This window comes from Hemicordylus capensis, chromosome 2 (assembly GCF_027244095.1).
Source record: "Hemicordylus capensis ecotype Gifberg chromosome 2, rHemCap1.1.pri, whole genome shotgun sequence".
Classification (NCBI taxonomy): Eukaryota; Metazoa; Chordata; class Lepidosauria; order Squamata; family Cordylidae; genus Hemicordylus; species Hemicordylus capensis.
The window spans coordinates 239,935,395-239,961,897 of NC_069658.1; the positions used below are offsets into that span (position 1 = coordinate 239,935,395).

Consider the following 26,503-nt stretch of genomic DNA (forward strand, 5'->3'; position numbering starts at 1 on the left):
CAAAACGTTTCAGCTGTGGCTGCCTGTATAGTTTCGGCACCTCTCTGAAGCACCAAAATGATTCTGGCACATCCCTACACCAAATCTGCTGGTGGAAGAGAGCAGCAGCAGAAGCAAAAGGGTCCCCGAAAACCCAGGAGCACAAGAGGAGGAAGAGACAGCGGCAGCCGCAAGGCAGATGTGCACACATTGGGCAGTGCTGGCTGCTGTCTTTCAAGGTCTGCCTGCCAGCCTGCCTGCAGCCTGCGCAGTGAGGAGGAAGGGAAGGAGGCAGGCAGGAAGTGAGGCAGACCGCACGAGAGAGCTTGTCATGTCCTTGAGTGCTTGGCCAGGTAGGCAGAAAGTGAGGCAGAAGTGCATTGCACATCCCTCTGCCTCAGCTAGGCCAGCCCGCACCCACCAAACAGCTGATCATAGCATGGGGGAAGGGGCGGCAGCCTGGCCTCCATTTAATGCTGGGCTGCAGAGTCTCCTTCCCGGGACCGTAGTCATGCTGGCCCAAGGAAGAGATTTCTGGTGCTGGAGGGCCATGGTAGCATAGATGGGGCCCTCCAGGAGAGCAGGGCCTTGGACCTGGTCCCCGAAGTCCGGGTCCAACGGTGCCCCTGGGAACCCCATGAAGTTCACTGAGTGACCTGAGCCATTCACCATTTCCTAATCTATAGATTTAATTCTCTTACGGCCGACTGAGTAGGGAACTGCGTGGGGATGTGGGGACGCATCTGGATCCCTACTGGAACTCTCATGAGGTCCTGCGAGAGTTCCAACCATTGCCTTGGGAGGGAACGGCGGGGGGAGAGGAGACTGGGGCTGAAGGGTGCAGGGGAGAGGAGACTGGGGCAGGAGATTTATTTATTTATTTATTTATTTATTTATTTTTACATTTCTATACCGCCTTTCGTTAAAAGAAAACCCCAAGGCGGTTTACAAAAATTAAAACATACAATAAAAGCAGTAAAAACATCAAGCAATAAAAACATCAAGCTAAAAACATATAAACAAGCATAAAAACATGACAACAGATAACAGATAAAAACAGAGAAGCCGCAGTAAAAACGATCATGTAAAAGCCTGGGTAAAAAGCCAAGACTTTAAAAGCTTTCTAAAAGCCGTGATGGAGTCTGAGGAACGAATGGCCACCGGGAGAGCATTCCAGAGTCTAGGGGCAGCAACAGAGAAGGCCCTGTCCCGAGTGCACGAAAGCCGGGCCTCCCTCATTGTCGGCACCCGGAGCAGGGCCCCCTCAGATGTCCTTGTCAAGCGGGCAGCAACCCTTGGGAGCAGGCGGTCCCTCAAATACCCCGGACCCAAACCGTTAAGGGCTTTAAAGGTCAAAACCAGCACCTTGAATTGGACCCGGAAACGAACCGGCAGCCAGTGCAGCTCTTTCAAAATGGGGGTGATATGTTCCCAACGGGCAGCTCCAGATAACACCCTCGCTGCCGCGTTTTGCACTAGCTGCAGTTTCCGGATATTCTTCAAGGGCAGCCCCACGTAGAGCATGTTACAGTAATCCAACTGCGACGTGACTAAGGCGTGGGTAACTGTGGCCAGATCTGCCTTCTCGAGAAAGGGACGCAGCTGGCGCACCAGCCGAAGCCGTGCAAAGGCACCCCTGGCCACCGCCTCCACCTGAGCTTCCAAAAGCAGAGCCGGGTCCAGTAGTACCCCCAAGCTGCGTACTTGCTCCTTCAAGGGGAGTGCAACCCCATCCAGAACCGGCAAAATCTCCTCATCCCGATTGGCTCTCCTACTGACCAACAGTACCTCCGTCTTATCCGGATTCAATTTCAGTTTGTTAGCCCACATCCACCCCATCACGGCCTCCAGCCCGATTCAGGGCATCCACCGCCTCCCTAGGATCCGATGACAAGGAGAGATAGAGCTGAGTGTCATCCGCATATTGCTGACAACTCAGTCCAAATCCCCGGATGACCTCTCCCAGCAGCTTCATGTAGATGTTAAACAGCATGGGGGACAAGACCGATCCCTGCGGGACCCCACAGGCCAATGGCCACGGGGCCGAGCAGTAGTCCCCCAGCACCACCTTCTGGACCCTCCCCTCAAGAAAGGACCGGAACCACTGCAACGCAGTGCCTCCGATTCCCATACTCGAGAGGCGGCCCAGAAGGATACCATGGTCGATGGTATTGAACGCCGCCGATAGGTCCAGCAGAACCAACAGGGACGCACTCCCCCTGTCTAGTTCCCGGCGTAGGTCATCCACTAGAGTGACCAAGGCAGTCTCAGTCCCATACCCGGGGCGGAAGCCAGATTGAAAGGGGTCCAGATAATCCGTATCATCCAAGACCCTCTGCAGCTGGGACGCCACCACACGCTCCATCACCTTGCCCAAGAAGGGAAGGTTAGACACAGGTCTATAATTGTCCAGGTTGGAGGGATCAAGGGAGGGCTTTTTTAATAGAGGTCTTACCACCGCCTCCTTAAGGCACGATGGCGGGGGGAGAGGAGACTGGGGCAGGAGATGGCGGGGGGAGAGGAGACTGGGGCAGGAGATGGCGGGGGGAGAGGAGACTGGGGCAGGAGATGGCAGGTGGAGTGGAGACTGGGGCAGGAGGGGGCGGGGGTAGAGGAGAGTGGGGCAGGAGGTGGTGGGGGTAGAGGAGACAGGGGCAGGAGGGGGTGGGGGAGAGGAGACTGGGGCAGAAGGAGACGGGGAGGAGAGGAGACTGGGGCACAAGGGGGTGAGGGGGAGAGGAGACGGGGACAGAAGGGGTGGGGGAGAGGAGACAGGGGCAGTAGGGGGCGGGGTGGGGGAGAGGAGACTGGGGCAGGAGGGGGCGGGGGAGAGGAGACTGGGGCAGGAGGGGGCGGGGGAGAGGAGACTGGGGCAGGAGGGGACGGGGGAGAGGAGACTGGGGCAGGAGGGGGCGGGGGAGAGGAGACTGGGGCAGGAGGGGGCGAGGTGGAGAGGAGATGGGGGCAGGAGGGGGCAAGGGAGATGGGCAGAAGGTGGGGGGAGTGTACTGCCGCACAGATGCTGTGTGCGGGTTCAGCTAGTTGAACCTAATTCACAGAGTTGCTGTGAGGATAAAAGGAGAGGAACAAAGAAAACCATGAATGCTGTTTTGAGCTCATCATCCTCACCTGTCCTCAGCAAAACCTCCTTCCCATAATTAAGGTACTTCTGCAGCCACTCAATGCAGGTCACCTCCAGGTAGAATTTCAGTTGCTGGGCAATGCGGGGGTCAGACTCCCAGTTCCTTGTGGTCTCTAGGGCTGGACTATCAGCTGCAACCCAGGCAAGGGCGTCTTTGTCCAGGCTGATGAAGTCCCTCCCATCATAGGTATACTGAAAAGTCCCGCTTTTGTGCCCATCCTTGTCCAGCTCACAGGCAGATATGCACTGCAGAATGTGTGACCCTGAAAGAGATACAGAAGCTAGGGGCATCAGAGCCAGTGCAGGGTCAGGTCTCCCCTCCAGCGCCGAGTCTGCTGCTCCAGTTTTTGCACCCATAAAGAGAGAGCCTGCCCCGCAGCCTCTAGTCTAGAATAAACAGTGGTAGAGCACAACAGGCACGTAGAAGGTCCCAGGTTCGATCCCTGGCAGCATATCCAGGTAGGGCTGGGAAAGGTTCTTGCCTGAACCCTTAGACAATACTGGGCTAGAGGGAGCAATGGTCTGATGCTGTATAAGGCAGTTTCTTGTGTTTCTATTTAAGTTCATTTGGGGGAGTTAACGGGATAGAATTTCCACAGCCTTACGTGAAAGGAGGTTTGGCCTTTACAAATAGCATTCTATATTATGATGCCATTTGATTGACAGCCACTTGCCTCATGGTTAGATTATGATGAAGAAAAATCCTGGTATGCTGGCAGCAGGGTGGACATTCTGAACAAATTACCATAATCATTTTACTTGCAAAAAAGAGTGTTGCAATTTATCTATTAATGGAGGTGTTTTTTTAAATTGCCAATCCCTCCCCACTGCCCATTGAAACTACATTCTATTGCTTTAGGACTCTACCATTTCATTCTGCCAAATAAGACATGCTGATATGTGTTGCGGTGGATAGTAGCCCTTTTGAGAATAAAAACACCATAAAACTTTGTTTTCCAGTGTTCTGACACTTCATGTTCCAGATCAGGCTCAAATTTAATGAGGTCACCTGCCCGGTGGCATTCCTTCCATTGGGACCAGGGTGTGCCATGTTCTTCTGTTTGGGACTCCAGGAGCTCTCCCAAACAGAAGGCTTTACTGCAGGTTTACTGTTAGTTCGAAGTTGCCCCTAGAAACCATCGCAAAAAGTGATTTTTTTTAAACCCCCAATATAATTCGGGATACAGTCTAACGCACAGTGGAACAACCCAAATTGTGTGTGAAGTGCTCCCCGGTAGCTCACAGGGACTTTGGGGTAAATCTGGCCGATATGTGAACGCACGCCTCCATTCTGGAGGAGATGCAAACTAAAAGCCAGGTGTGAAGAACTTCCAGACAAAGGTTATAAAACAAGCTGTCCTGGAAATAATGGACATTCACACTTAGTGGGGAAGTAACTTGCCTAGAGAGCAAGAGGTTGCCGGTTCAAATCCCCGCTGATATGTTTCCCAGACTATGGGGAGTTGGGGGTCAGCAAATTTCATTTCCCAAATAAATACAGGTAGCAGTTCATTCTAGATTTCTAATTTATTTCTGTATTGAAGGGTGGGGGCACCAAAGCCATATTTCATCTAGGGCACCAAAGCCATATTTCATCTAGGGCCGGCCCTGGACCAAGTGATCATGTTTCTCAATCACTCTACAAATGCTATGAGCAATAGCAATAGCACTAGCACTTACATTTATATACCGCTCTATAGCCGGAGCTCTCTAAGCGGTTTACAATGATTTAGCATATTGCCCCCAACATTCTGGGTACTCATTTTACCGACCTCGGAAGGATGGAAGGCTGAGTCAACCTTGAGCCCCTGGTCAGGATCGAACTTGTAACCTTCTGGTTACAGGGCGGCAGTTTTACCACTGCGCCACCAGGGGCTCATTTTTTTGAGGGCAAATAGAGCTTCCAACTACGGTTGCAAAGTGGGATTAGTCACCTGCAGGGGGCTTATTTCATACTTGGTACCCAGATGCGTATCCGGGGGGGGGCAGGCAGGGCACATGCCCTAGGCGCAGCTGAAGGGGGGGCGCAAAGTGCCTGCCATACCCCGCCCTCCCACCACAAAATTTCTTTATAGAAATTTCTTTTTAAAAAAAATAATAAAAATTTTTTTTAGTCGGGGTCGGGGTCAGCGACCTCCTGCCCCTCCCCCTCCGACATGCCACATGCCTCACCAGTTGCGAGATCTGTCCGGGCGGGGCTGCTGGAGAGCAGAAGCAGAGTCGATTGCAGTGGTGGAAGGGTTAAAACTACGAAGCGTTCCTCCCTCCCTGTTGGCAGCCCCGCCCACTCCCAGCAGCTGCTGGTTCTCCTGAGTTCTGCCTTGTTGTGCTCCGCCCTCCTCAGTATGCAGCCAGTCACGGCACAACCAGTGACCACGTGGATGTTGGAGAGAGAGCTGGGGGTTAGCTCGTGTGCTGACTCAGTCTGAGTAAGTAAAGTGCTCTGAAACTGAAATGTCCCTTGTCGTTGCTAAGGCAGAGTTATCGCCCAAGAAGTCAAACCCCACCCCACCCCATTGCAAGGAAACTGGACCCTGCAGGAGCAGCGTTTAAGAAGTGGCTGCCAGTTGGTTTCACTCCTCGTGCTTCTCTGCCTTTGACAAACGAGCAAGAACTGCGTGCAGTATTGTCTATTAAACAGAAAATGGGGCGGGGGGCATGGGGGTTAAGAACCGGTATCAGACTCAGACTACATCTGAAGTAAGGGGGGGGGAAACCCATTTATTTATTTATATTTTTAAAGCACACAGCATTCTGGCAATATCAAATATGTGTGTTTTTATCTGTTGTCTGTTTTTATGCTTGTTTTTAGCTTGTTGTTTTTACTGCTTTTTATTGTATGTTTTTAATTTTTGTAAACCGCCTTGGGGTTTTCTTTTAACGAAAGGCGGTATAAAAATGTAAAAATAAAACAAACAAACAAACAGCCTTGATTTTTAAATATACCTTGCCTCCCACCCCCCCTTATAATTGAAACCTCTGTATATATAATTTTCTGGAAGCCATTTTTTTCCATGTGAGGAAAGAACCGCTTTCCAGTTTGCAGCCCCGATCCCCTGCGTGTTTCCTCCTCGGGAGGAAATTGAAAGCAGGCGGGGCTACTCCCATGTTTATCTGCAATCTAGGTGCTGTTAGTTGGGGAACCAGTCTGATTGAAGTGAGGGTTGGTGGTGAAGGGGGAAACCTGTGCCTACGCATGCCTCTTGGGGCTGGGCTGCTGCCATCCTTCTTTGTCCTCTCCACGCATTTCCAGCCCATTTTGGAGCGTGCCTTCTTTGGGAGCACTGGGGCAGGCTGAGGGGAAAGCATGCAAGCTTGTTGCATCGCGCCCTTTTTTCTCTGAAGTGCCTGTCCGTGTGCAGGTGGAAGGGGTGAAGGGCTTTGTCCAGGCAACGAGAATTGGTAACCTTCTTCTTGGATCCCCTCGCTTCCTACCTTGCTTCTCGAGTTTACAAGTTTGGAGAAAGTAGGAGATTTCGTACAAAACCACCAGCAGCTAATTGGAAAAGTCATTCCAGCTCCATTGTCTGCAATTAGTCTTGCTAAACTACTAAACCCAAACTAGCCGGTTTGAGGTTTATTTATTCATTTCCATGCCTTTTGCATTAACAAGCAGACATCGAATCAGGCTGAAACTTTTCCAGAGCTTAGTTCACGCTCTCAGCGTCTAGGGCTGCCTTTGATTTCTCTCTCCGGTAGTTGTTTCTACTCCCTTCCTCCTCTTTCCTACCCCCACCCTTGTTTTCCCTCTACCCCCATCAATACTGAAAGGCTCGGTGGTTCCCAAACATTTGTCCCTTCTACTGCAGCCGCTTGTTAAAACAATATTTCTTCAGCCCTTTGGGAATCATGGTCAGTTTAGCCAAATGGAAGAGGCTTAAACGCTGCCTCTTAAGTTTTTATGTTATTCCCCCTGCCCCTTTCCGTTTTAACTCTAGATTGCTTCGGAGGACTTTGCTCTAGCCCAGACCACTAAATCAAATAAATCAGAGGTTCTGCTTAATACATCAGAGTTCATTTTTTTGAGACAAATGAGATGATGGGAACACTTGCAAAAAAGAAATGCAAGAATTTTAAAAAGCCATCCAGGAATTGGGGATGGGTTAGCCACGCTGTCTGTTAAAATTGAGGAAGGCTAGGAGTGGGGGGAGGCTGGGCAAAAGCCTGAGCATCGCCCCCTTCTCCTGAAGATGGATGGAGAGGGGGAAATTAAGAGGCTCTCTAGCTGAAGACATGTGTACAGTGGGTGGAAGAAGCAGAGCTTCATAATGTAGACCGGGCAGGCTCCTTCTTAATTTCATTTAATCTGCGCTGCTCTGGGTTGGGCGCTTTCCCATCCCATCCATCACAAGCTCAAGTAAAACTGATCTGGTTCTGGTAGGGAGGGAAGCAGCTGCTTAGCCCTCGATGTTCGCACATCCTAGTACAAAAGGAACTGAGGGGGACGACGACTTCCCACTGATGACTGATCACGCCCCCAAAGACTGCTGCCCCAAAATTTATCTAGATATTATTAGAGAAGACCCCCAAAGCCAGCTCTCTGGGTGCAGAAGCCTTCAGTTTGGAGGCTGGAGATGTTGCATGGATTTGGGGCATGTGCCTAAAAAAGTAGTTCATTTTGTTTCCTGCCCTGAACTAGTATCAAGTCATCCCACCTCAAAGAGAACTTGATACTAGTTCAAGTGCACAGGGGAGAAGTTGGTAAAGGATACACTGCTGGGAATCACTTCCCTGGTTTTAACTGGTTCATCCCCTTTTAAGGAGAGGAGACTTGGTGTAGAAGGAGGCCATCAAAACCTCTTAAGCAAATTTATTTCAGCAGTGCAAAGTGACCTTAAGTGTTGTAAATAGTTACATATGTTGTGAAAACTAAATGGAGATAGTACTGAAAGTCATTCTAGTATCAGGCGCCAATAAATCTCATCCAGCCGGACTAAAAAAAACTCCTGATGATTCAAATCTTATGGTTTGCATTCCAGCAGAACTTCTACATAAAGCCCTTGAATAAAAAGAGACAATTATCAATAGCTATTTCTGATATCCTACCTTGCATTATTGGGGTTTGTTGTTGTTGTTCTCTTAAATTAAAATATAAACTATGATATTGCACACCAAGAACCCTGTCGCTCCACATTACAGTAATCATTCGTCCAAAGTATTCATTAATTCATTCAAATTAATAATAGTATATTAAGTAGCCTGATTGAAAGCCAGAAAAATTCAGATTTGAAAATACAAAATTTACTATTTTTTATTCAGCTGGCACTAAAGTTTTCCAAAAACTGAGCACTGTACAAGCCAAGTATATCAAAATTAGATATTGTTAATACAGAATGTTGTGGTGCTACTAAGAATCTAAGGATCTTATCTCTCAGTTCCACTTTATAAGAAGCAAGCTCAGGTGGTTCAAACCTGACAGAATAACGAGTCATCCTCGGTATAATTATGTGCTTTTTAGAAGTACTGTCAGACAAATAAACCTCCTAAATGGCTCATAGTAAACTTGAGAGCAGAGTTAGCCTATGAAGCAATGGTGTTTGCTGCTTGAGGGCTAATTCTAATCAAAAATGGATTTTGCCTAAATTTTTACTCATAAGGAAAATTGACACTATTGTCATCAATATTGGTGAGAATAAAGATACGCTATGCTTTAATGTCCCCTTTAGGTTTCAGTGTTTCACCTCCTCTGTGCTGGACTTCTAACAGCCTGTATAAGTTTTCTTATACAGGCTGAAAGACTGAAAAAGGACCTGAGTGGGTTCAACCTAATGCACAAGACAACCCAAAAGAACACAAAGCCAACCAATACCCAACCTCGGTATACAAGGAAAAAATGGGAGCGAGGGAGATGACTCATCAACCTTGCATATCCGCGTGTCGGGGATGGCTGGAAATGACCACAGAGGTCATTTCCGGCCACCATATTGTGTTTGGGAGCCTCAATATGGCTCCATTTTTTAAAAGGCGGGGGGGGGGGAATGGCAGTCTCCAGGCGATTTCCAGCTGATTGACTCGATTCCCATGACTCGATTTTTTGGTTTCCGTATCCACGGTTGAAGCCTGCAAATATTGAGGTCCTCCTGTACAAGTAACTGGGGATGGGAAGTGGATTTGTGAAGGGGAAAAAATCACTACAATGCAAACTCCTCTCTGCAAAGACCACCTGACCCCACTCCCAAAACAAACGAACAAGAGATGGGGTGCCTTTCACCATCCACTCACCTCCACTATGGTTGTAGCGATACATGGCTTTTGCCAGGTTAATTCTGTACACTTCCTCAAGGTCTTCTGCGACCTCAGTCTGCTTCTCCCAGAACTGGGGAAACTCTTCCTCTACCTTCTTCATCCAGGGTACTGGAGACATCCTCCTGCTGGTGCTGCTGTCATAGTGAACAAAGGCCTGGTCATCCACATACCCCACAGTGGTGAACTTGGGCACCTCCTGGCCAGGCTCCAACACTGAGGTGAAAAGATACTTCAGAGAGTGGGAGAAGCAGCCTGGAAAGGGGACAGGAAAGAAGGGCAGAGTTAGGGAGCATCCGCAAGATAAGCCCAAGAAACAGTCCCTTAAAGATCCTGCTATCTTACAGTAGTCCAAATTTAGGTGTCCAGGATGTGCGTGTTTTATTTGGGGCAGGGAAACAGCCTATGAACAAGAGGGATACCCTAGGAAAGAAGGGGACACAAGAGGAAAGACAGAACAGGAAGAAGTAAATCTATGGAGATTGCAAAGAAATAGGGAAAAGGGAGGGAATAATTTTTGGGGACCAATAGATGAAAAAAAGGGAGGAGACATGGAACAGAAAATGTGCGTTGAATAACTGCAGTATGCAGGAGAAGAGAGTCCAGGCACCAGTGATCTGAAGGACTCTTAGATGAACTATGGGGGCCCAGTTAAGAACCCCAGTTGCAAAGGTTGGTTGCAGACTCCCAAATGCTGGTGATGCAATTTGGAGGATGGAACACTCACACACATGGTCTACGTTTGTCCTGCTGTTGCACTGTTTTGATTGGAAATCCATAAAACTGTTTATATGACTATGCAGCAAGGGATGTTTGGTTGTCAGGGGCGTAACGATAGGGGGGGCAGGGGGGGCACGTGCCCCAGGCGCCACTTGGCAGGGGGCACCAAAAAGTGCCCCCACCTATCCCCTGCCTTCGCCCCCCCAAAAATTTTTTTGGTGATTTAAAAAAAAAAATTATTTGCTCAGCAGGAAAAAAAAAAGACTGCTCTTCACGCCCCACAAAGAGCAGTCCCCCTCCCCCCCTCCCGGCGCCCCCCCATTGCTCGGTTCCGGTGCTGGGCGCAGTGGCGCAGGCGCCTAAAGGGCTGCTTCAGCGTCGGCAACAGACCTCTTCGTCTCTTCTTTCTTTGTCATATCATCACTCCGCTCACTCCCCACCCCGCCCCATCCCCAGTCATGTGGTTTGGAAGACAAAAACAAGCAAGCAAGCAAACAAAAGCGCCAGAAATAAAGTTAACTTTATTCAAATTGCTGGTCGTTGTTTTGTTTCTGTTTGCTGTGTGCCGCTCTTGCCATCCCGGAGAAAAGAAAGGAAAAGAAGCAGATCTGTTTAGATGCTACCTCTTGTTAAGAAGGATCAGTAATCCAGCGTCTGAATTGCAAGAAACCTTAAGAGCCTTTGCTTAGGGAGCGGAGAGGCTGTAATCGATTTGCCGAGTCTGCTGAGCTGCTCTGCCAAGCGGCTCTGCTGAGCACAGACAACACGCTTCCCAGATCTCTCTCTCTCTTTCTCCCAGGCTCAGGGTGTCTGGGTGCAACTGCAGTGCACAAACACACAGTCATTAAGCACAGCAAAGAAAGAGAGAAAGGAAAAGGCACATTAACAAAACAAACAAACAAGGGTGATGGAATTGATTTACTGCATGCACTGCTGAGGTAAATCTTTCTTGGGGTATTTCTTTTGCTTGGCGGCGGAGGCGGGGGTGGTGGTGGTGGAGAGAAAAGAACAGCTCTGTTTATCTATGCAAATGTTTCCTAGCGATCTCTATCTTGTGTGTACTTTGCAAAAAAGTGTGTGCTTTGCAAAAGGGAGGGAGGCGGGGAGGAGGGTCTGCCACAGAGTAACACCTAATTATGTAGCATCTCCTGTGCCGGGAGGATCAAATGACTTGTTGCTGTTTTAAACCAATAATGCACCATAACTCCTTCTGTCTCTTCGTTCTTGGATGAGAGGAGGAGTTTGAAGCTGCCATCAGAAGCTGGAAATGGTGAACAAACTTTATTTTAATAGCAGGACTTTCCACCCCCACACCCTTTGTATTTCCCTTCCTTTCTCCCCATGTCATTGGCTGGGATACTATTCTCCCCCCACTTGTCTTTAGGCAACTTTTTTTTTCTTGCCGTGTGTGTGTGTGTGTGTGTGTGTGTGTGTGTGTGTGTTACCTGCACAAGGGGAAGAGAAGGTAATTTTGAAAAGGCATTTGGGAATTGCTTCTCTTCTCAAACATTTGGATCTTACTTAAAAAATAAATTCATATAAACATCAGTTTGATGGCAGCTTTGCCTGTTGAAATCTAAGCGTTATATACTGAGTGTCTTGGAAATGTGATATGCAGTATGCCAGAGAGAGGAATACAGAGAAAAGTATTTAATTTTTTTTTTTTAAGGAGGGGGATGAGGTGAAGGAGACAAGAAATGAAGCTGCCTGCTTTCCAGTAAGTAATGGAGAAATTCCAGAAGCTGGGGCTAAATATACTTGGTGATCAATACAGAAATGGCTCATCCTATATAATAAAAGGCTAAAGCGTGATCCCGTGCGCCTGTGTCTTTTTGGGCTGTTCTGAGCATGCGCGGAGCGCATGCTCAGATTGGCCCAAAAAGACACGGCCGCCCAGACACCGACAGCCATCTTCTTTTGAATATTGTGAAGAACGTCTAAGGGCTAAAATGCCCCATTAAATTGCCCCCACGGCTACCGCCGCCAACCATCCGCCCCCCCTACAAGCTTTAAACCCCCACCCCCACATTTAAGGGCCAAAACGGACCTTGAAAATGCCCCCGTGTTTTCTCCAAAATGGCCCCTAAAAATGGCCACACGGCTATCGCCGCCAACCGCCCGCCCAGCTGCCGAAACCTGCTTACCCCACACACAACTCTCATTCCCGGGAAAATGTCCTTAAATCGTTAGCCTAGCCAACGTAGCGAAGGAGAGAGGAGCTCGCATGCAGACCTCCTCACTCCTGAAAGCCTCTTCCTGTACTGGCGCTTTGGATAAAAAGGACGCAAGAGGTGTCCTTTTCGGTCAAAGCGGCAGTACGGGATGAGGCTTTAAGGAGTGGGGAGCTCGGCATGTGAGTTCCTCTCTCCTTCTCTACTAACTATGCCAGGACGTGGACCCGGGGAGAAGAGGTCTTGGCAGCTGGGAGGGTGGGCGGTGGCATTTTGAAGGGCCGTTTAAGCCCCTAAACGTAAGAGGGTGGTGGAAGGGAGGACTCAACCAGCTGGGAGGGCGAGCGGGCGGCGGAGGGAGGGACGTGATGCAGGGCAGAAGAGGTCTCGGCAGCTGGGAGGGCAGAAGCTGGGTTGCTGCCAACAGCCCCAGGGACATGTTCAAGGGCCGTTTTTGCCCTTACACGCGGGGCTTGGAGCTTAATGTGCACAAGACAGCTTGGTCAGCGGCAACAGCAGGAGGTGTATTTCAATTCGCCCTTTCAGCCCTTACACGTGGCGGGGGGGGGAGGAGGACTCAGCCAGCTGTGAGGACCGACTGCCAGAACACACAGTTTCACAAGCACTGCAGCTTCCATTTCCTCACCCTTTCCCTGGCCAGCCAATCACATTCAGAGAAATCCCCCCCCCCCTTCCAAGTACGGGCGGGAAAACAGCCTGGATAAATAGCAACTGCGCGCAGCAGCCCAGTTGACTAACGGTCTCCACTTTGTCACCGTTAGAGCAGCTTATTTCGAGAGCGAAACACAACACTTACTACAGGCACTTCATTGCCAAAATTTACTCAAAACATCCAGGAGCGGCTTTCTATTACTGAATTTCAACCAGATACTGCCAGGAGCCAAAACTCCCTGAAGGGAGTCAGCACACCGACCGGGAGGGAAGCCCTCAGAACCAGAAAAAATTCATTTCCACTCACAGTGGAATAAGCATTGATCTTTTATTTAGCAAGCTCAAAAAACAGAGCACCACACGTTGATTACTACTGTCACCAAATTGCCAAGAGATACTAACGGGTACCTTGATATTACACCAAACTCAAAAATCTCTGAGGGGAGACAGCACACCAACCTACACGGTAGCCCTCACAACCAGAGACAATTCCTTTCCACTCACAGAGAACTAACCTGCAATATTATTCTTAAAAAGCTGTGAAGTGAAAATTGATGACTGCACATTTAGTAGTTTAACACACACACCCCCCATAAAAAAGGGTGAAGGAAAAATAGGAGAAAGAGACAGATAGAGAAGGAGGACAGGAAACAGACTGCTTGAAAAATACAAAAAGAAAAGAAAAACCACGCTGCTTTAAATTTAGACCAGCAGCTGCAGCAAGATAAATTGACAGACTAACACTGTGAGTCTCCTGCCATTACTCTTTAATGCAACAGGAACAGTGAGTATCTGTCACCATCCATCAAAAAAAGGAAAAATAAAAAAACAAATATATATATGCTGGGGTGCAGAAAAGATAAAGGATAAATTTTAAAAACAAAGATTTAGAAACCACTTCTCACTGCTGCTCTAGGGAGTAGATTCAAAACTCAGTACAAAGTGAACTCACTGCACAACATATTTTAATAGAAAATACTTCTCAACACTGCTTTTGGGATTATACCCACGATAGATAAGACAGTGAGAAAATTGCCTAAATTGAGGAGGAAAGCAGAAGGGGCACAACACTCCAACATTTCAGCAGCTGCAAACAGAGGGGGGGGGAAGGAATAAGAAAGACATACACAAAAGTTAGCCCTGAGAACTACCCAAAGAGTGGGAAAATTATAATTACACCAGAACCACTGACTTCGCCATACAGGCCATACTATAACGCAGCAGAGCGCAGATTACAAATTACTCCACCCTAAACCACTTTGGCATAAATCCTCATCCCACTGCTCAGGGAAAAAAGGGGTAGCCAGAGCCTGCTTCAGCAAGCAAGAGACATAGAAAACCAATATTATTCCTGATACCAGCAACCTGAAAAGAAGCACATACCTTAAACCAGAGTTAGAAGTTTTAAAGACATCGTGATCAGGGTATTAGAAGGCCCAGAACAAGGAAGACTAATAGCAGGCTCAGAAAAAATATTCACCAAAAATGTGGTGTATAAAGAAATACTATAAGGGGAAGGGGGGGGGGGAACCAAGAAAACAAAAAATAAAACATAAAATTTAAACAAAAATTAGCCTCAGAATTGTAAAAGAACAAAAAAAGGGACAATGAAGAACAACAACACCAACAAACACAACAACAAAAAGGGAGATAAAGGATAGACACAAGGACAAGGGAGAGGGGAATAAAAAAGGAAAGAAAAAATAACAACAAAGAAAGAGAAATCGACAGAGAGAGAGTGAAACAGACAGGGGGAGAAAAAACACACACACAAAAAAAAAAGAGAGAAGAGATGAAGAAATACTATGAGAGTTGAGAGGGGGGGAAATTAGTTAAAAAAACAAAACAAATAAAGATTATTATTTAAACATAAAATAACCTTATAAGTATGGAAAAACTACATAAAGGAGATGGAAGAACAAAAGAAAGTGAGACAATAAGAAAAGGGAAAAAGCTACAAGAAAAAGGGAGAGCGGAAAGGAAATAAAAGAGTGCAGAAAAGGTTTTCTCTTTTTATCCCCTTTTTGTTTTTAGTAAGCCTTACTAAGTTTTTATTTAAAAATTCTGCTTATTTCCCCAATAAGTAAATTACATACATATCGGGAAAATAAACAAAACTTGAAAATGAACACTTAAAAAGACTTACTGAAAACAAAAAGGGGAAATAAAACAAAAAACACAACCCTTGCTGTAGAGGAGATACAGATCAAACAAACATAACTACACAACCCTACTAGCGCCCGTTATTTTAACGGGCTTAAAAATACTAGTTGTGAATAATTTAACTGCTTGGTGTAGTGAAAGTTTTGAAACTAAAGGCAAAAGGGAGCTGGGGACTGGAGAAGGGGAAAAAATGAAATTCAATTAATCAACTAACTTTCTTAAGTTATTGAATATTGATGATATAATTATTTCTAGTGGGTTAGGGTAGTAATTTGTTAAAAGATTAATGAGGTTGACTTGTATTTTTGAGCTGATATTATGGTAAAGTTATCTGAAAGATGGGTATCAGATGTTTGGACAGGGGTGCGATTTCGGTGCTTGCCCTAGGCGCTATTTTCCCTAGCCCAAGGCAAGCCCTCCCCCCACCAGCCTTCGGCAGGTAGAGGAATCCCATCTCCTCCTCCTCGTTTGTGTGTGTGTTTTCCCCTCCACAGTTGCTTTCCCAAGCTCGGGGGGGGCGCAATTTCAGTGCTTGCCCCGGGCGCCGTTTTCCCTAGTTACGCCTCTGTTGGTTGTTAAAGATGTTCATGTCCTTTTGGGTAGGGATGTGCATGGAACAGATTTAGCCAGGGGCGGAGCCATCATTGAGCGAAAGCGTTCAAAGAACCCGGGATGCTGCCCTTCATGGCCCCAGACACACACCCTGTGTCTGACAACAGATGCAGGGTGTGTGATTTCGCTCCAAACGGGGCCACGGGGCCCTGTTTGGGAGCGAAACCACGCCCCCATGCCTGATGTCAGATGTGGGGGCATGGCGAAACACTCCCTACATCTAATGTCAGGCGCGGGGGGCAGGGCTGCGGGGAGCCGCAGTGGAGGCAGCACCCGGTCTGCCGCTGGCCTCCCTCCACGGCTGGATTTAGCGTTCCAGTCCAAGCTCAGAACGGAATGCTAAGTCCATGGGATGTTCCAACTGGAACAACCAGGTGAGCTGATTTTTCCAACAGAATGACCCCATTCCCCATCGGAATGCTCTGAATGTCATTTTGGAAACCCAAATAGCACTCTTGGGGCCTCTGTGCACGCTTGACAGCCATTTGTGAGGTGATGCTGAGTACACAAATGGCCACAACACATGCACAGAGGCTAGAAGAGCATTATTTTGGATTCCAAAATGGTGCTCGGAACACTCGGAATGTTCCGACTCGACCTTCCTTTTGAAGTGTGTTCTGTTCCAAGCTTGGAACTCACAAAACGGCCCGTTTCGAGGCAGAACCATTCCAAGAGCGGAACATCTGCACATCTCTACTTTTGGGGTATGTCCCCAAAGTATGGAACTTATCTGTATATCAAGAACAATTGATTCTTCAAGCATGGGGAACTGCCAAAAGGAGTGTGATATTTATTATTTATTTATTGTTAAATTTATATACCATCTTTCATTAAAACAATCCCAAGGCAGTTTACACAGAATTTAAAAACCAGATTGTAAAAATGACACAATTAAAATATTAAGCTAAAAATATAAAACAAATCTGATTAAAAATTTAAAACACAAGCATAAAAAGAGTACAAAATACAAAGAAGCAACAGCAGAGACAATCATATAAAAGCCTGGGTAAAAAGCCAAGATTTAACATGCTTTCAAAAAACTGTGATGGAGACCGAGGAGTGAATAACCACCAGGAGAGCATTCCAGAGTCTGGGGGCAGCAACAGAGAAGGCCCTGTCCCGCGTGCACGACAACCAAGCCTCCCTCATTGTCGGCACCCGGAGCAGAGCCCCCTCAGATGACCTCATCAAGTGGGCAGCAACCCTTTGGAGCAGGTGGTCCCTCAGATATCCTGGGCCCAAACCGTTAAGGGCTTTAAAGGTCAAAACCAGCACCTTGAATTGGACCCGGAAACAAACTGGTAGCTAGTGCAGCTCTTTCAAAATGGGTGTGATGTGCTCCCACCGGGCAGCTCCAGATAAAACCCTAGCTGCCACATTTTGCACTAGCTGCAGTTTCCGGATATTCTTCAAAGGCAGCCCCACATAGAGCACGTTACAGTAATACAGCTGTGATAATAATCCTCTATAATAAAAGCCGTGGGTGTGTGCCCGTGTCTCTGTGCCCGTGTCTTCCTCGGCTGTTCTGGGCATGCACAGAGCGCATGCCCAGAACGTCCGAGGAAGATACAGCTGCAGGCACCAGGCGGCCATGTTAATCGGCCCGGCCGAGGGGAGGCCAGAGGCGGCCACGGGGAGAACAGAGGCAGCGGTGGGTCCGGCCCAAACCCAAGGAGAGCAGAGGACAGAGGCGGCGGCGGGTCCGGACCGGCCGCGGGGGCGGCAGAGGAAGCCGGGTGAGACGGCAGCGGAGCTGCGGCCTCAGCCAGAGAACACGGTACGGCCAAGCGGCCGCGGCAGGGAGACTGGGCCCGCTGGCGGCGGTGGCTGCGGCAGGGGAACTGAGCGCTGGCGGCCACCGGCGGGGAGACTGGCCCCGCTGGCGGCGGTGGCCGCTGCGGAGTGACTGGGGCTGATGGCGGCGGCAGCCGCGCCGAGAGGACTGGGCCGGGCCCGCTGGCGGCGGCCGCCGCACTCGGCCCCGCCAGAGACGGAGGGAGCGGGAGGAGAAAGGAAGGAAGCTGCATCTGAGCAGCGGACTCGGGGCCCAAGTGAGTGGATGTGATGTGAGGAGGGGGAGGGGGAAGGGCAAGAGGGAGTGGGGCAGGAGGCTGACAGGGAGGGGAGGGTGGGAGGGGGAGGGAGGGCAAGAGAGTGGGCAAGTGAGTCTTCTCTACTAACGCCCGTTAATGAAACGGGTTCAAACCTACTAGTAATAATAATAATAATAATAATAATAATAATAATAATAATTTGATTTCTATACCGCCCTTCCAAAAATGGCTCAGGGCGGTTTACAAAGAGAAATAACAAACAAATAAGATGGCTCCCTGTCCCCAAAGGGCTCACATTCTAAAAAGAAACATAAGACACACACCAGCAACAGTCACTGGAAGTACTGTGCTGGGGGTGGATAGGGCCAGTTACTCTCCCCCTGCGAAATAAAGAGAATCACCATGGTAAAAGGTGCCTCTTTGCCCAGTTAGCAGGGGATGTGACTAAGGCATGGGTAACCATGGCCAGATCTGCCTTCTCGAGAAAGGGACGCAGCTGGCACACTAGCCGAAGCCGTGCAAAGGCACCCCTGGTCACCGCCTCCACCTGAGCTTCCAAAAGCAGAGCCGGGTCCAGTAGTACCCCCAAGCTGCATACTTGCTCCTTCAAGGGGAGTGCAACCCCATCCAGAACCAGTAAAATCTCCTCATCCCAATTGGCTCTCCTACTGATCAACATTACCTCCGTCTTGTCCAGATTCAATTTCAGTTTGTTAGCACACATCCAACCCACCACGGCCTCCAGCCCTCCCTCCCCCCCGCCGATTCAGGACATCCACCGCCTCCCTAGGATCAAGTGACAAGGAGAGATAGAGCTGAGTGTCATCTGTATATTGCTGACAACTCAGTCCAAGTCCCTGGATGACCTCTCCCTGCGGTTTCATGTAGATGTTAGACGGCATGGGGGACACGACCAAACCCTGCGGGACCCCACAGGCCAATGGCCATGGAGCCAAGCAATAGTCCCCCAGCACCACCTCTGGACCCTCCCTCCAAGAAAGGACCGGAACCACTCCAACGCAGTACCTCCAATTCCCATACTCAAGAGGCAGTCCAGAAGGATACCATGGTCGATGGTATCGAACGCCGCCAAGAGGTCCAGCAGAACCAACAGAGACACACTCCCCCTGTCTAGTTCCCGGCGTAGGTCATCCACTAGAGCGACAAAGGCAGCTTCAGCCCCATATCCGGGGCGGAAGCCAGATTGAAAAGGGTCCAGATAATCCGTATCATCCAAGACCCTCTGCAGCTGGGACGCTACCACATGCTCTATCACCTTGCCCAAAAAGGGCAGGTTAGAGACCGATCTATAGTTGTCCGAGTTGGAGGGAGCAAGGGAGGGCTTTTTTAATAATGGTCTTACCATCGCCTCCTTGAGGCATGATGGCATCCTGCCCTCCCTTAATGAAGCACTAATTAACACCTCCAACCATCAACCTGTACCCTCCCTGGCAGCTTTTATTAGCCACATGAAGGGCAAGAGTCAAGAGCACACGATGTCGCCCGCACACTGCCCAGGATCTTGTCCACATCCTCAGACCGCACCAACTGAAAAGAATCCAACACAATAGGACCAGACGGTGTTTTATATATCCTCTATAATAAAATGCTTGGTGTCCGTCTGTGGACGGACACCAAGCGTGTGTCCGTGCCTCCCTGGACTGTTCTGAGCATGCACGGAGCGCATGCTCAGAACAGTCCGAGGAAGACACGACCGCCAACACCCGGAGGCCATGATGAGCCGCGGCGACAAGGCCATGATGAGCCACGGCGACAAGGCAGAGGGCCCGGGCAGCGGAGGGCCCGGCCACAGCCGCGGGCGGCGGCGGTGGGCCCGCCGGAACCGCGTCGGTGGTGGGCCCACCAGAGCCGTGGGTGGCCGGCCCGACCAGAGACGCGGGCCGCGATGGGTGGCGGGAAGGGGAATGGCGGCGGGGTCCAGACCAGCCCAGGGACACGGAGGCCGGGCCCGGGGGCGAGTGGAGGCCGCTGCCGCCGCCGTTGCCGCCGAAGTCGCACCCTCCCTCCCTCCCTCCCAACGGCGGCGGCAGTATTAAAAAAAAAAAAAACCAATAAAGGAGAGAGGAAAAGGCTAGGGCCCGTTATTATAACGGGCTTCAAAATACTAGTGTGTGTGTGTGTGTGTGTGTGTGTATATATATATATATATATATATGGGTTTTCTTCTTTTTAGTTTTGATTATATATGAATTTTAGTTGTATTACGTATTATTTGAAATAAAGAAAATGTTTTGGGTTTTTTAATAAGGAATCCCAGTTGTTCTCCATCAGAGGATGTTTTAAACTGTCTTGAAAACTAACTAATCACCAGGGCCAGGGTGCTTTCCAGATTAGACCCTACAACAGGGTCAGGACATATCTTGGAAATGAGCTTCCACTTCCTGTGTCGTGACACCGCAGTCCCTATGCGGACAGCAGGGTACTGTTCAAATTTCCAATGCCTTGCTTCGAATTTAATCGCTGCGAAATAGAACTAGGATGTCACATACAAGCCCAGCAGAGAGGGAACAGGAGGAGAGTCCATCCACTTCCCACCCGGTGCTGCCTGGAGTGCGAGACCAGGTGGTTGCTGGGGTCCCAAACATTAAGCAGAGCCTTAGGGGACAGTCTCCCAGAGGAGCAGCAGCAGCAAGAGAAGGAAAAGTTGCGAGCAGTGATCGAAGCAGGCAAACAGGCAACGGATCAAGGAGCAGGGTCAGGATCAGGGATCTGCAAGGAGCGCTGGCTCCGCTTTGGCTCACGGAGACACAGACGCCCCAAACCTGCTTCTTCTTTTTTTGCAACCCCAAGAAATGCGCTGCGTAGGCTAGAGTCACTCCTACCTACCTACCCACCACCCCGGGATTCGACCCGGTACCAAATGCGCCCTTCCTTCGCCCATACAGGAATGCATCTGCTAAGAAAGTTACTCACAAGAGCAGGGGGTCAGAAGAAGAAGGCTAAAGATCCCCAAGGGCGAGAGGGGCCCTCGCGGCGAATCCATCAAGAGCTCATACCCCACCAGACAGGGGCTCACATTTCACAATGCCGAATAGCAGGAACAGGCACGCGAAAGGACTCCGAGCAAGAGCCGCGATTGGCTGAAGGGGTGAGGGGGGGCGTGATTCGCCCAATAGGAAAAATGCGCATATAGTTTCACATTCAGTTGCTAGTTAAATTCCCAGCACGCCGCTCAAAATCGAAAGTTGAGAAACGACCCCTCTTAGTTTGAAGACGGAACGGTAGTTCCGACTCGCTTTAGGTGAGAGCTTTGAGACACGACATCGTCCCGTGTGGCAGTGAGAGTGAGGCAGGAGGAATAAAGGATGTGATGGCTGACTGGAGCTTACCAGTGTTGATCTTTCTTCATCGTAAAGTGCAGATTGTGGACAGATTTCCCGTGGGCCTGCTGTGGGTGCTGGGAGAGGCGAGGGCAATATTTGTCCTGCTACCCGCAGGGATGGGGGTTAATTTTATTTAGGGCCAAATTCAAAAACAAAACAGCTTCTGTGTTCTATTGAACTCTTCAGAACTCAGAGAGGACGGGAATTCCCAACCTCGGGTCCCCAGATATTGCTGGACTACAACTCCCATCATCCCCAGCCATAGTGGCCTTTGACCTAGTAACATCAGAGGACCTGCCATTGGGAACCTCTTGAGTGGTGATCATGTTGAATCTCTGAGGCGTGATTATGTTAAAGGAGCCCCAATAGCCTGCATTTTGGTGGAATTTTCTACACCATTCATAATTTTAAGTGTGAAATATGTTGCCCTTCAGGTGTCTATTTTCCAGACAAAAAAGCCTCAAACATTGTAGTCTCCTCATAAGGAAAGTAATTTTGATTGCTGTCCAGTGCAAAATGTAAATAAACTGCATTGTTACTATTCAAGAAGATTGCAGGTGTGCGTGTGTGCCCTGTGGCTGGGAGAACATGGCCTACGAGAGCCCGACAAAGTCACTAGGTCACTATAACTATATTGCAAGGGTGTGCTGAGAAAAAATCGATGTACAACAACCCTGAAGCGTAGTACAATATTTTTCACTCTCCAGGCAAACATTTTGGATAGTTTTAAGCAGGCAGAAGGCTGTGAAGTTTATTGCAACAGCAAGCCACGTAGGGGAAAGAGCAGGACTAACCAGCCCAGTGGACCATCTTTTGTGATGAAAATCCCAAACACAGGAGTCTGATCTATTTTCCTTCTTACTTTGGAGAGCACTCCAGCTGCTGAGATCAGTGTCCCCTGCCATCCCTGGATTCCTCTTTAAAGAAAAGTTATCAGGTACAGCAAGACCTCAATCTTGAGTCCCCAGATGCTTTGAACTACAACTCCCATCATTCCCAGCCACAATATCCTTGTAATTTTAACATGTAGCCTGGTAGTTGAGTTGTCTTGATGATATTGTGGAAGATATCTGTCTGCAGGAAATAGCAGGTCTTTGCTGAATTCTCCTCTCTGGGTAAAATGTTCTGAATTAACTGACCAATTTTTTTTTTAACCATCTGAAGTTTCTGTCTCTACAACCCACTGTGTATGAACACTTACATGAGGAAGAAACCTGGGGCTCTGAAAGACAGCTTGAGAGACTCTATACAGCTTGAGAGACTCTAGATGTAAGAGAATCTATAGCATCTGGGAATTTATTCTTCCAAGAATCATTTGGCAGGGAAAGCAGTGAACAATAAGTTTCTGTTTATCTTACAGCAGAAGAGAAACAGAAAGGCAGAGGCAGGGAAACTCTGGCACAAAGGCAGAGGCAGACTAGCCCTGTGGGACCACCTGAGTATGTGCCACGGATCCAATCTTTAGTGCCTTGATCCTCCATACTGCTTGACATCAGTGGATGCATTGGTGATTAATAGCTACAAAAATTGGAAAATGGTTGGGGTGGTGATCTGTGGGCTCTGGGCCATGCCCTGTGAGCCTGGACATCAGATCTTTTAAGAGCCTAGCAACTCTCCCACTCTGGGAAATCCCCTCAAAAGAAACTACAGAAATCCTCCCTAAGGACCAGGTTTGCTGCTCATTGGTAGCAAAGATGACTGCAGACTGACTCATAGCAATGCTTTTTAACATCCACATGAAATCTTTAGGTGAGATCACCAAGGGATTTTGTGCTGGGTGTTATCAATATGCTGATGACACTCAAATCTATTTCTCCTTGACATGAACGTCAGGAAATGGTGTTAGCCCCTTAAATGCCTGCCTACAGGCAGTAATGGGCTGGATGAGGAATAATAAATTGAAGCTGAATCCAAGCTAAACGGAGGTGCTCATTGCTGGGGGTTGTAAACTGCAAGATGGGATAGAACTTCTTGTTCCAGGCGAGGTTACAAACCCCCGCCCAGGGGAAAAACACAGGTTCGTAGCTTGGGAGTGCTCTTGGACCCGGGTCTCATCCTGGTGCCTCAGAATGAGGTTGTAGCCAGGAGTGCTTTTTACCAGCTGCGATTGATTTGACAACTCCGCCTGTCGCTTGAGGAGAATAGCAATAGCAATAGCACTTACATTTATATACCGCTCTATAGCTGGAGCTCTCTAAGCGGTTTACAATGATTTAGCATATTGCCCCCAACATTCTGGGTACTAATTTTACTGACCTCGGAAGGATGGAAGGCTGAGTCAACCTTAAGCCCCTGGTCATGATCGAACTTGTAACCTTCTGGTTACAGGGCGGCAGTTTTACCACTGCGCCACCAGGGAGAATAACCTGAAAACAGTGGTGGAACAGCTGGTAACCTCCAGGTTGGGCTATTGCAATGTGCTAGCTGCCTTTCAGTGTTCTAACTTTTTTCCATCTGTGTGCAGAATGAGTTTTGTTCTGGGTGGCAGTATCAAGGCAGCGTGTGCACACGTGCATTCAGAGTGGAGCTTTCCTGATTCAACCTGAGTGCAATCAATAATGAACTGAAGGAACAGCCAAAAACTTGTGCGCATGCACATGTGCGCATGTCTTAGAGGGAACACTGCTGCCTTTGTATGTGGTTCAGAAACATCACTTCAAAATGTGGCAGCCAGATTGGTCTCTGGGGTACCCCAGAGAGACCACATTATGCTTGCTCTTAAACAGTTGCACTGGCTGTCGATATGTTTCAGGACAAAGTACAAAGTGCTGGTAATTACCTTTAAAGTCTTAAAATTACCTTTTAAATTGTTTTTGAGTTTAATCAGTATGTATTTTTTATTTTAGTGTAAACCACCCTGAGTCCACTTTGGGAAGGGTGTTATGGAAACCGAATAAAATAACTAACTAACATTTGAGCAGAAAATAAATGAGGTCTTTGCAGGCTTGCAGCTCACGATATTAGCAATGAAAGTGGCGTGGTAGGAACAGTGCCAGCTCAGGACATTTTGCTGCCTTCCTGACCTCATCTTGCAGGTATAAGGGCTTTGTTCCAGAATTCAAGCACCAAATGGTGCCCCCACCACACACACACACACACACACACACACTATTTAAATAGTGGCACGTGGACTGGTGGAAGTGTATCCCAGTCTGAATCCAGCTGCTTTATTGCATGCAAAAGCCTTATGATCCTTTGACTTTCCTGTGGACATGACCTGCTGCTTACAAGAATCCAGTTACAATTTTCTGATCAACAAAGCTTGAAGTGTTCTCTTTCATATAGGAGGCATTTGTGACGATGCAGAAGCGCCCTCTAGTGTCCAGACAAAAGATTATTTCTTCATTATTACCTGATTTCCCAGAAAAGGCAGAGCCCGGCTGACTCATAGACTTAAAAATCTAAACTAACAACTCCATAGGCTGCTGGTGGAACTTTCCGGTTGCTTTGGACGCCTTTAAAAACTGCTTGTAAAAGACAATGGAGAAACCCAGGTCACGACTTTAGCATAGGTGAGACTGAACAGCAATGAGCGCCCCACCTCCCCAAAAAAGCAGTAAAGACAGGGGTTCTTGTTCTATCTCCAGTCTTACTTCTTGTAAAAATGATATTGTTTTTGGACATTCTGCTGCAGTCTAGAGCAGGGATTCTCAACGTGTGGGTCCCCAGATGTAATTGGACTTCAACTCCCATAATTCCCAACCAAAGGCCACTGGGGCTGGGGATTATGGGAGTTGAAGTCCAATAACATCTGGGGACCCACACGTTGAGAAACCCTGGTCTAGAGTATTGTTGCAGGTTAGGAGTAAGTTCTAGCTGAGTAATTTGCAATTTTCCTGTCATGTAGCCCAGTGCTTTATCCCACATTGCAAGCTGAGAAGGCAGTCAGGGAGATAGTGACTTACAACAACCCTGTAAAGTAGACCAGGCTTAACATTGCAAGCTGGAAGTGGAACTGAAGTAGAGACAGTAGTTTATGACAACACCACCATTTAATTAAGTCATTCTTCACACTTTGCAGGTTGTGGGTGGGAAGCGCCTCCAAGCAGTGTTCCCTGTCAAAGGGATTCCCAGATGTTGGCAGATGGGGATGATGGGAGTTGTAGTCATCAACATCTGGGAATCCCTGTTACAGGGAACACTGCCTCCAAGAGATGAGTAGGGGCTGGGGTCACCCAAGGTAGTGTGACACCTGGCGTGAGGAGGGGCCCAATGCTGCCTTACCCTCTGACTTTGGTCGGCTCCCTTGCAAGCTTTGGAAGTGGGGTGAGGAGGAGGAAAGGTTGCCTGCAGCCTCCCCTTGCTAAGAGTGTGAGGAGGGGTGCTCTTTGAAAGGCTGGCAAGGGTCAGGTCGATCCCAAAGAGCTGCCCCGATGGCAACAGCAGAAGGCATCTCGCTGCCCTGCTGACACCCCAATAATTTTCCACCAGAGGCAACCGCCTCACCTTGCCTCCTGAAAGGGCCACCCACCCCTGGATACAGGAGAATCTCCTTCATCAAACCCAGAAACAGCAAGGAGCTTGCCACTGTCCTGCCAGGGTGCACCACCTCTACTTTCCCCTTCCACCTCTCCCTGCCCTACTGCTGTAGCAGCCACATCTGTCATCATGTCCTCCTTCCTCCAGAAAAAGAGTGTCAGTGAAGAAGACAAGTACAGGAGTCTCAGGCTCAGCCCACCCCTTCCTCAGCCTGATTGACAGGCTTGGCAGCATTTTCCTGGCTGCTGCTGGTCTTAGCAATCAGCTTGATGGAGGGGTGGGCTGAGTCTGAGCACACAGTAGCCAGCCAATTGGGAGCAGAGGGTGGAGGAAAGCTGCCTGTCATGCCCTCTCCTCCCTTGCTGGCAAGGACTCATCAGTTTGAAGCCTAGAGACAAGTCCTGGAGGCTTGAGTGCAGTAAGAAGTAAGGTGTAGCAGCAGAACAGTCTGGAATTTTTTTTTGGGGGGGTGGGTTTACAAACAGCACCCCTCTATGTGATTTGGAGTTGCAGGCCTGCAGTCTCCATCTTGGCTACATGAGCTCACGGGACCGTGAACTGTGTGTTGGAAGTGAAGGACTCTGCGCTGTTTCATGTCTCAGTGACAGAGGGGGACAGACTAGTGGGTCATAGGGCTAGAGGGGTCAAGACATTGGTCATCCCTTCTCTACTGCTCTGACACTATCCCTTTGATATGTAGATTGCTACTCTCAGGGACTTACTTCCTGCCGCTTCCTCTTCCCCTTTCTTCTCCCTTGCAACACCCACGCTCCTCTCTCCCTGCACCATGTGTGCAGAGAGGCAGAAACTATCCCTCTGCATCCAGCTAGCTAGCTAGCTAGATTAGAGATCCACTTTCCTATCTAGAATGGAGTTCACCAATAAAGACTCCTTATATTGATTTGAAACTGTGAACTGGCTCCA

At 48.7% G+C, this 26,503-nt stretch overlaps 1 protein-coding gene across 1 annotated transcript in view; it reads right to left on the bottom strand.

The window, feature by feature from the left end:
• The window catches only part of LOC128347544 (H-2 class I histocompatibility antigen, Q9 alpha chain-like), a 42,406-nt gene extending 29,424 nt beyond the window's left edge, over positions 1-12,982 (bottom strand). The window contains exons 1-3 of the mRNA XM_053302482.1: positions 12,809-12,982; positions 9,344-9,619; positions 3,109-3,384 (exon numbers count right to left, since the gene is read on the bottom strand). Of these exons, the coding sequence (XP_053158457.1) occupies positions 3,109-3,384; positions 9,344-9,619; positions 12,809-12,893 (637 nt within the window). The 5' untranslated portion in view covers positions 12,894-12,982. The remainder of the gene's footprint in view (positions 1-3,108; positions 3,385-9,343; positions 9,620-12,808) is intronic.
• Between the last annotated feature and the right edge of the window lie 13,521 nt (positions 12,983-26,503).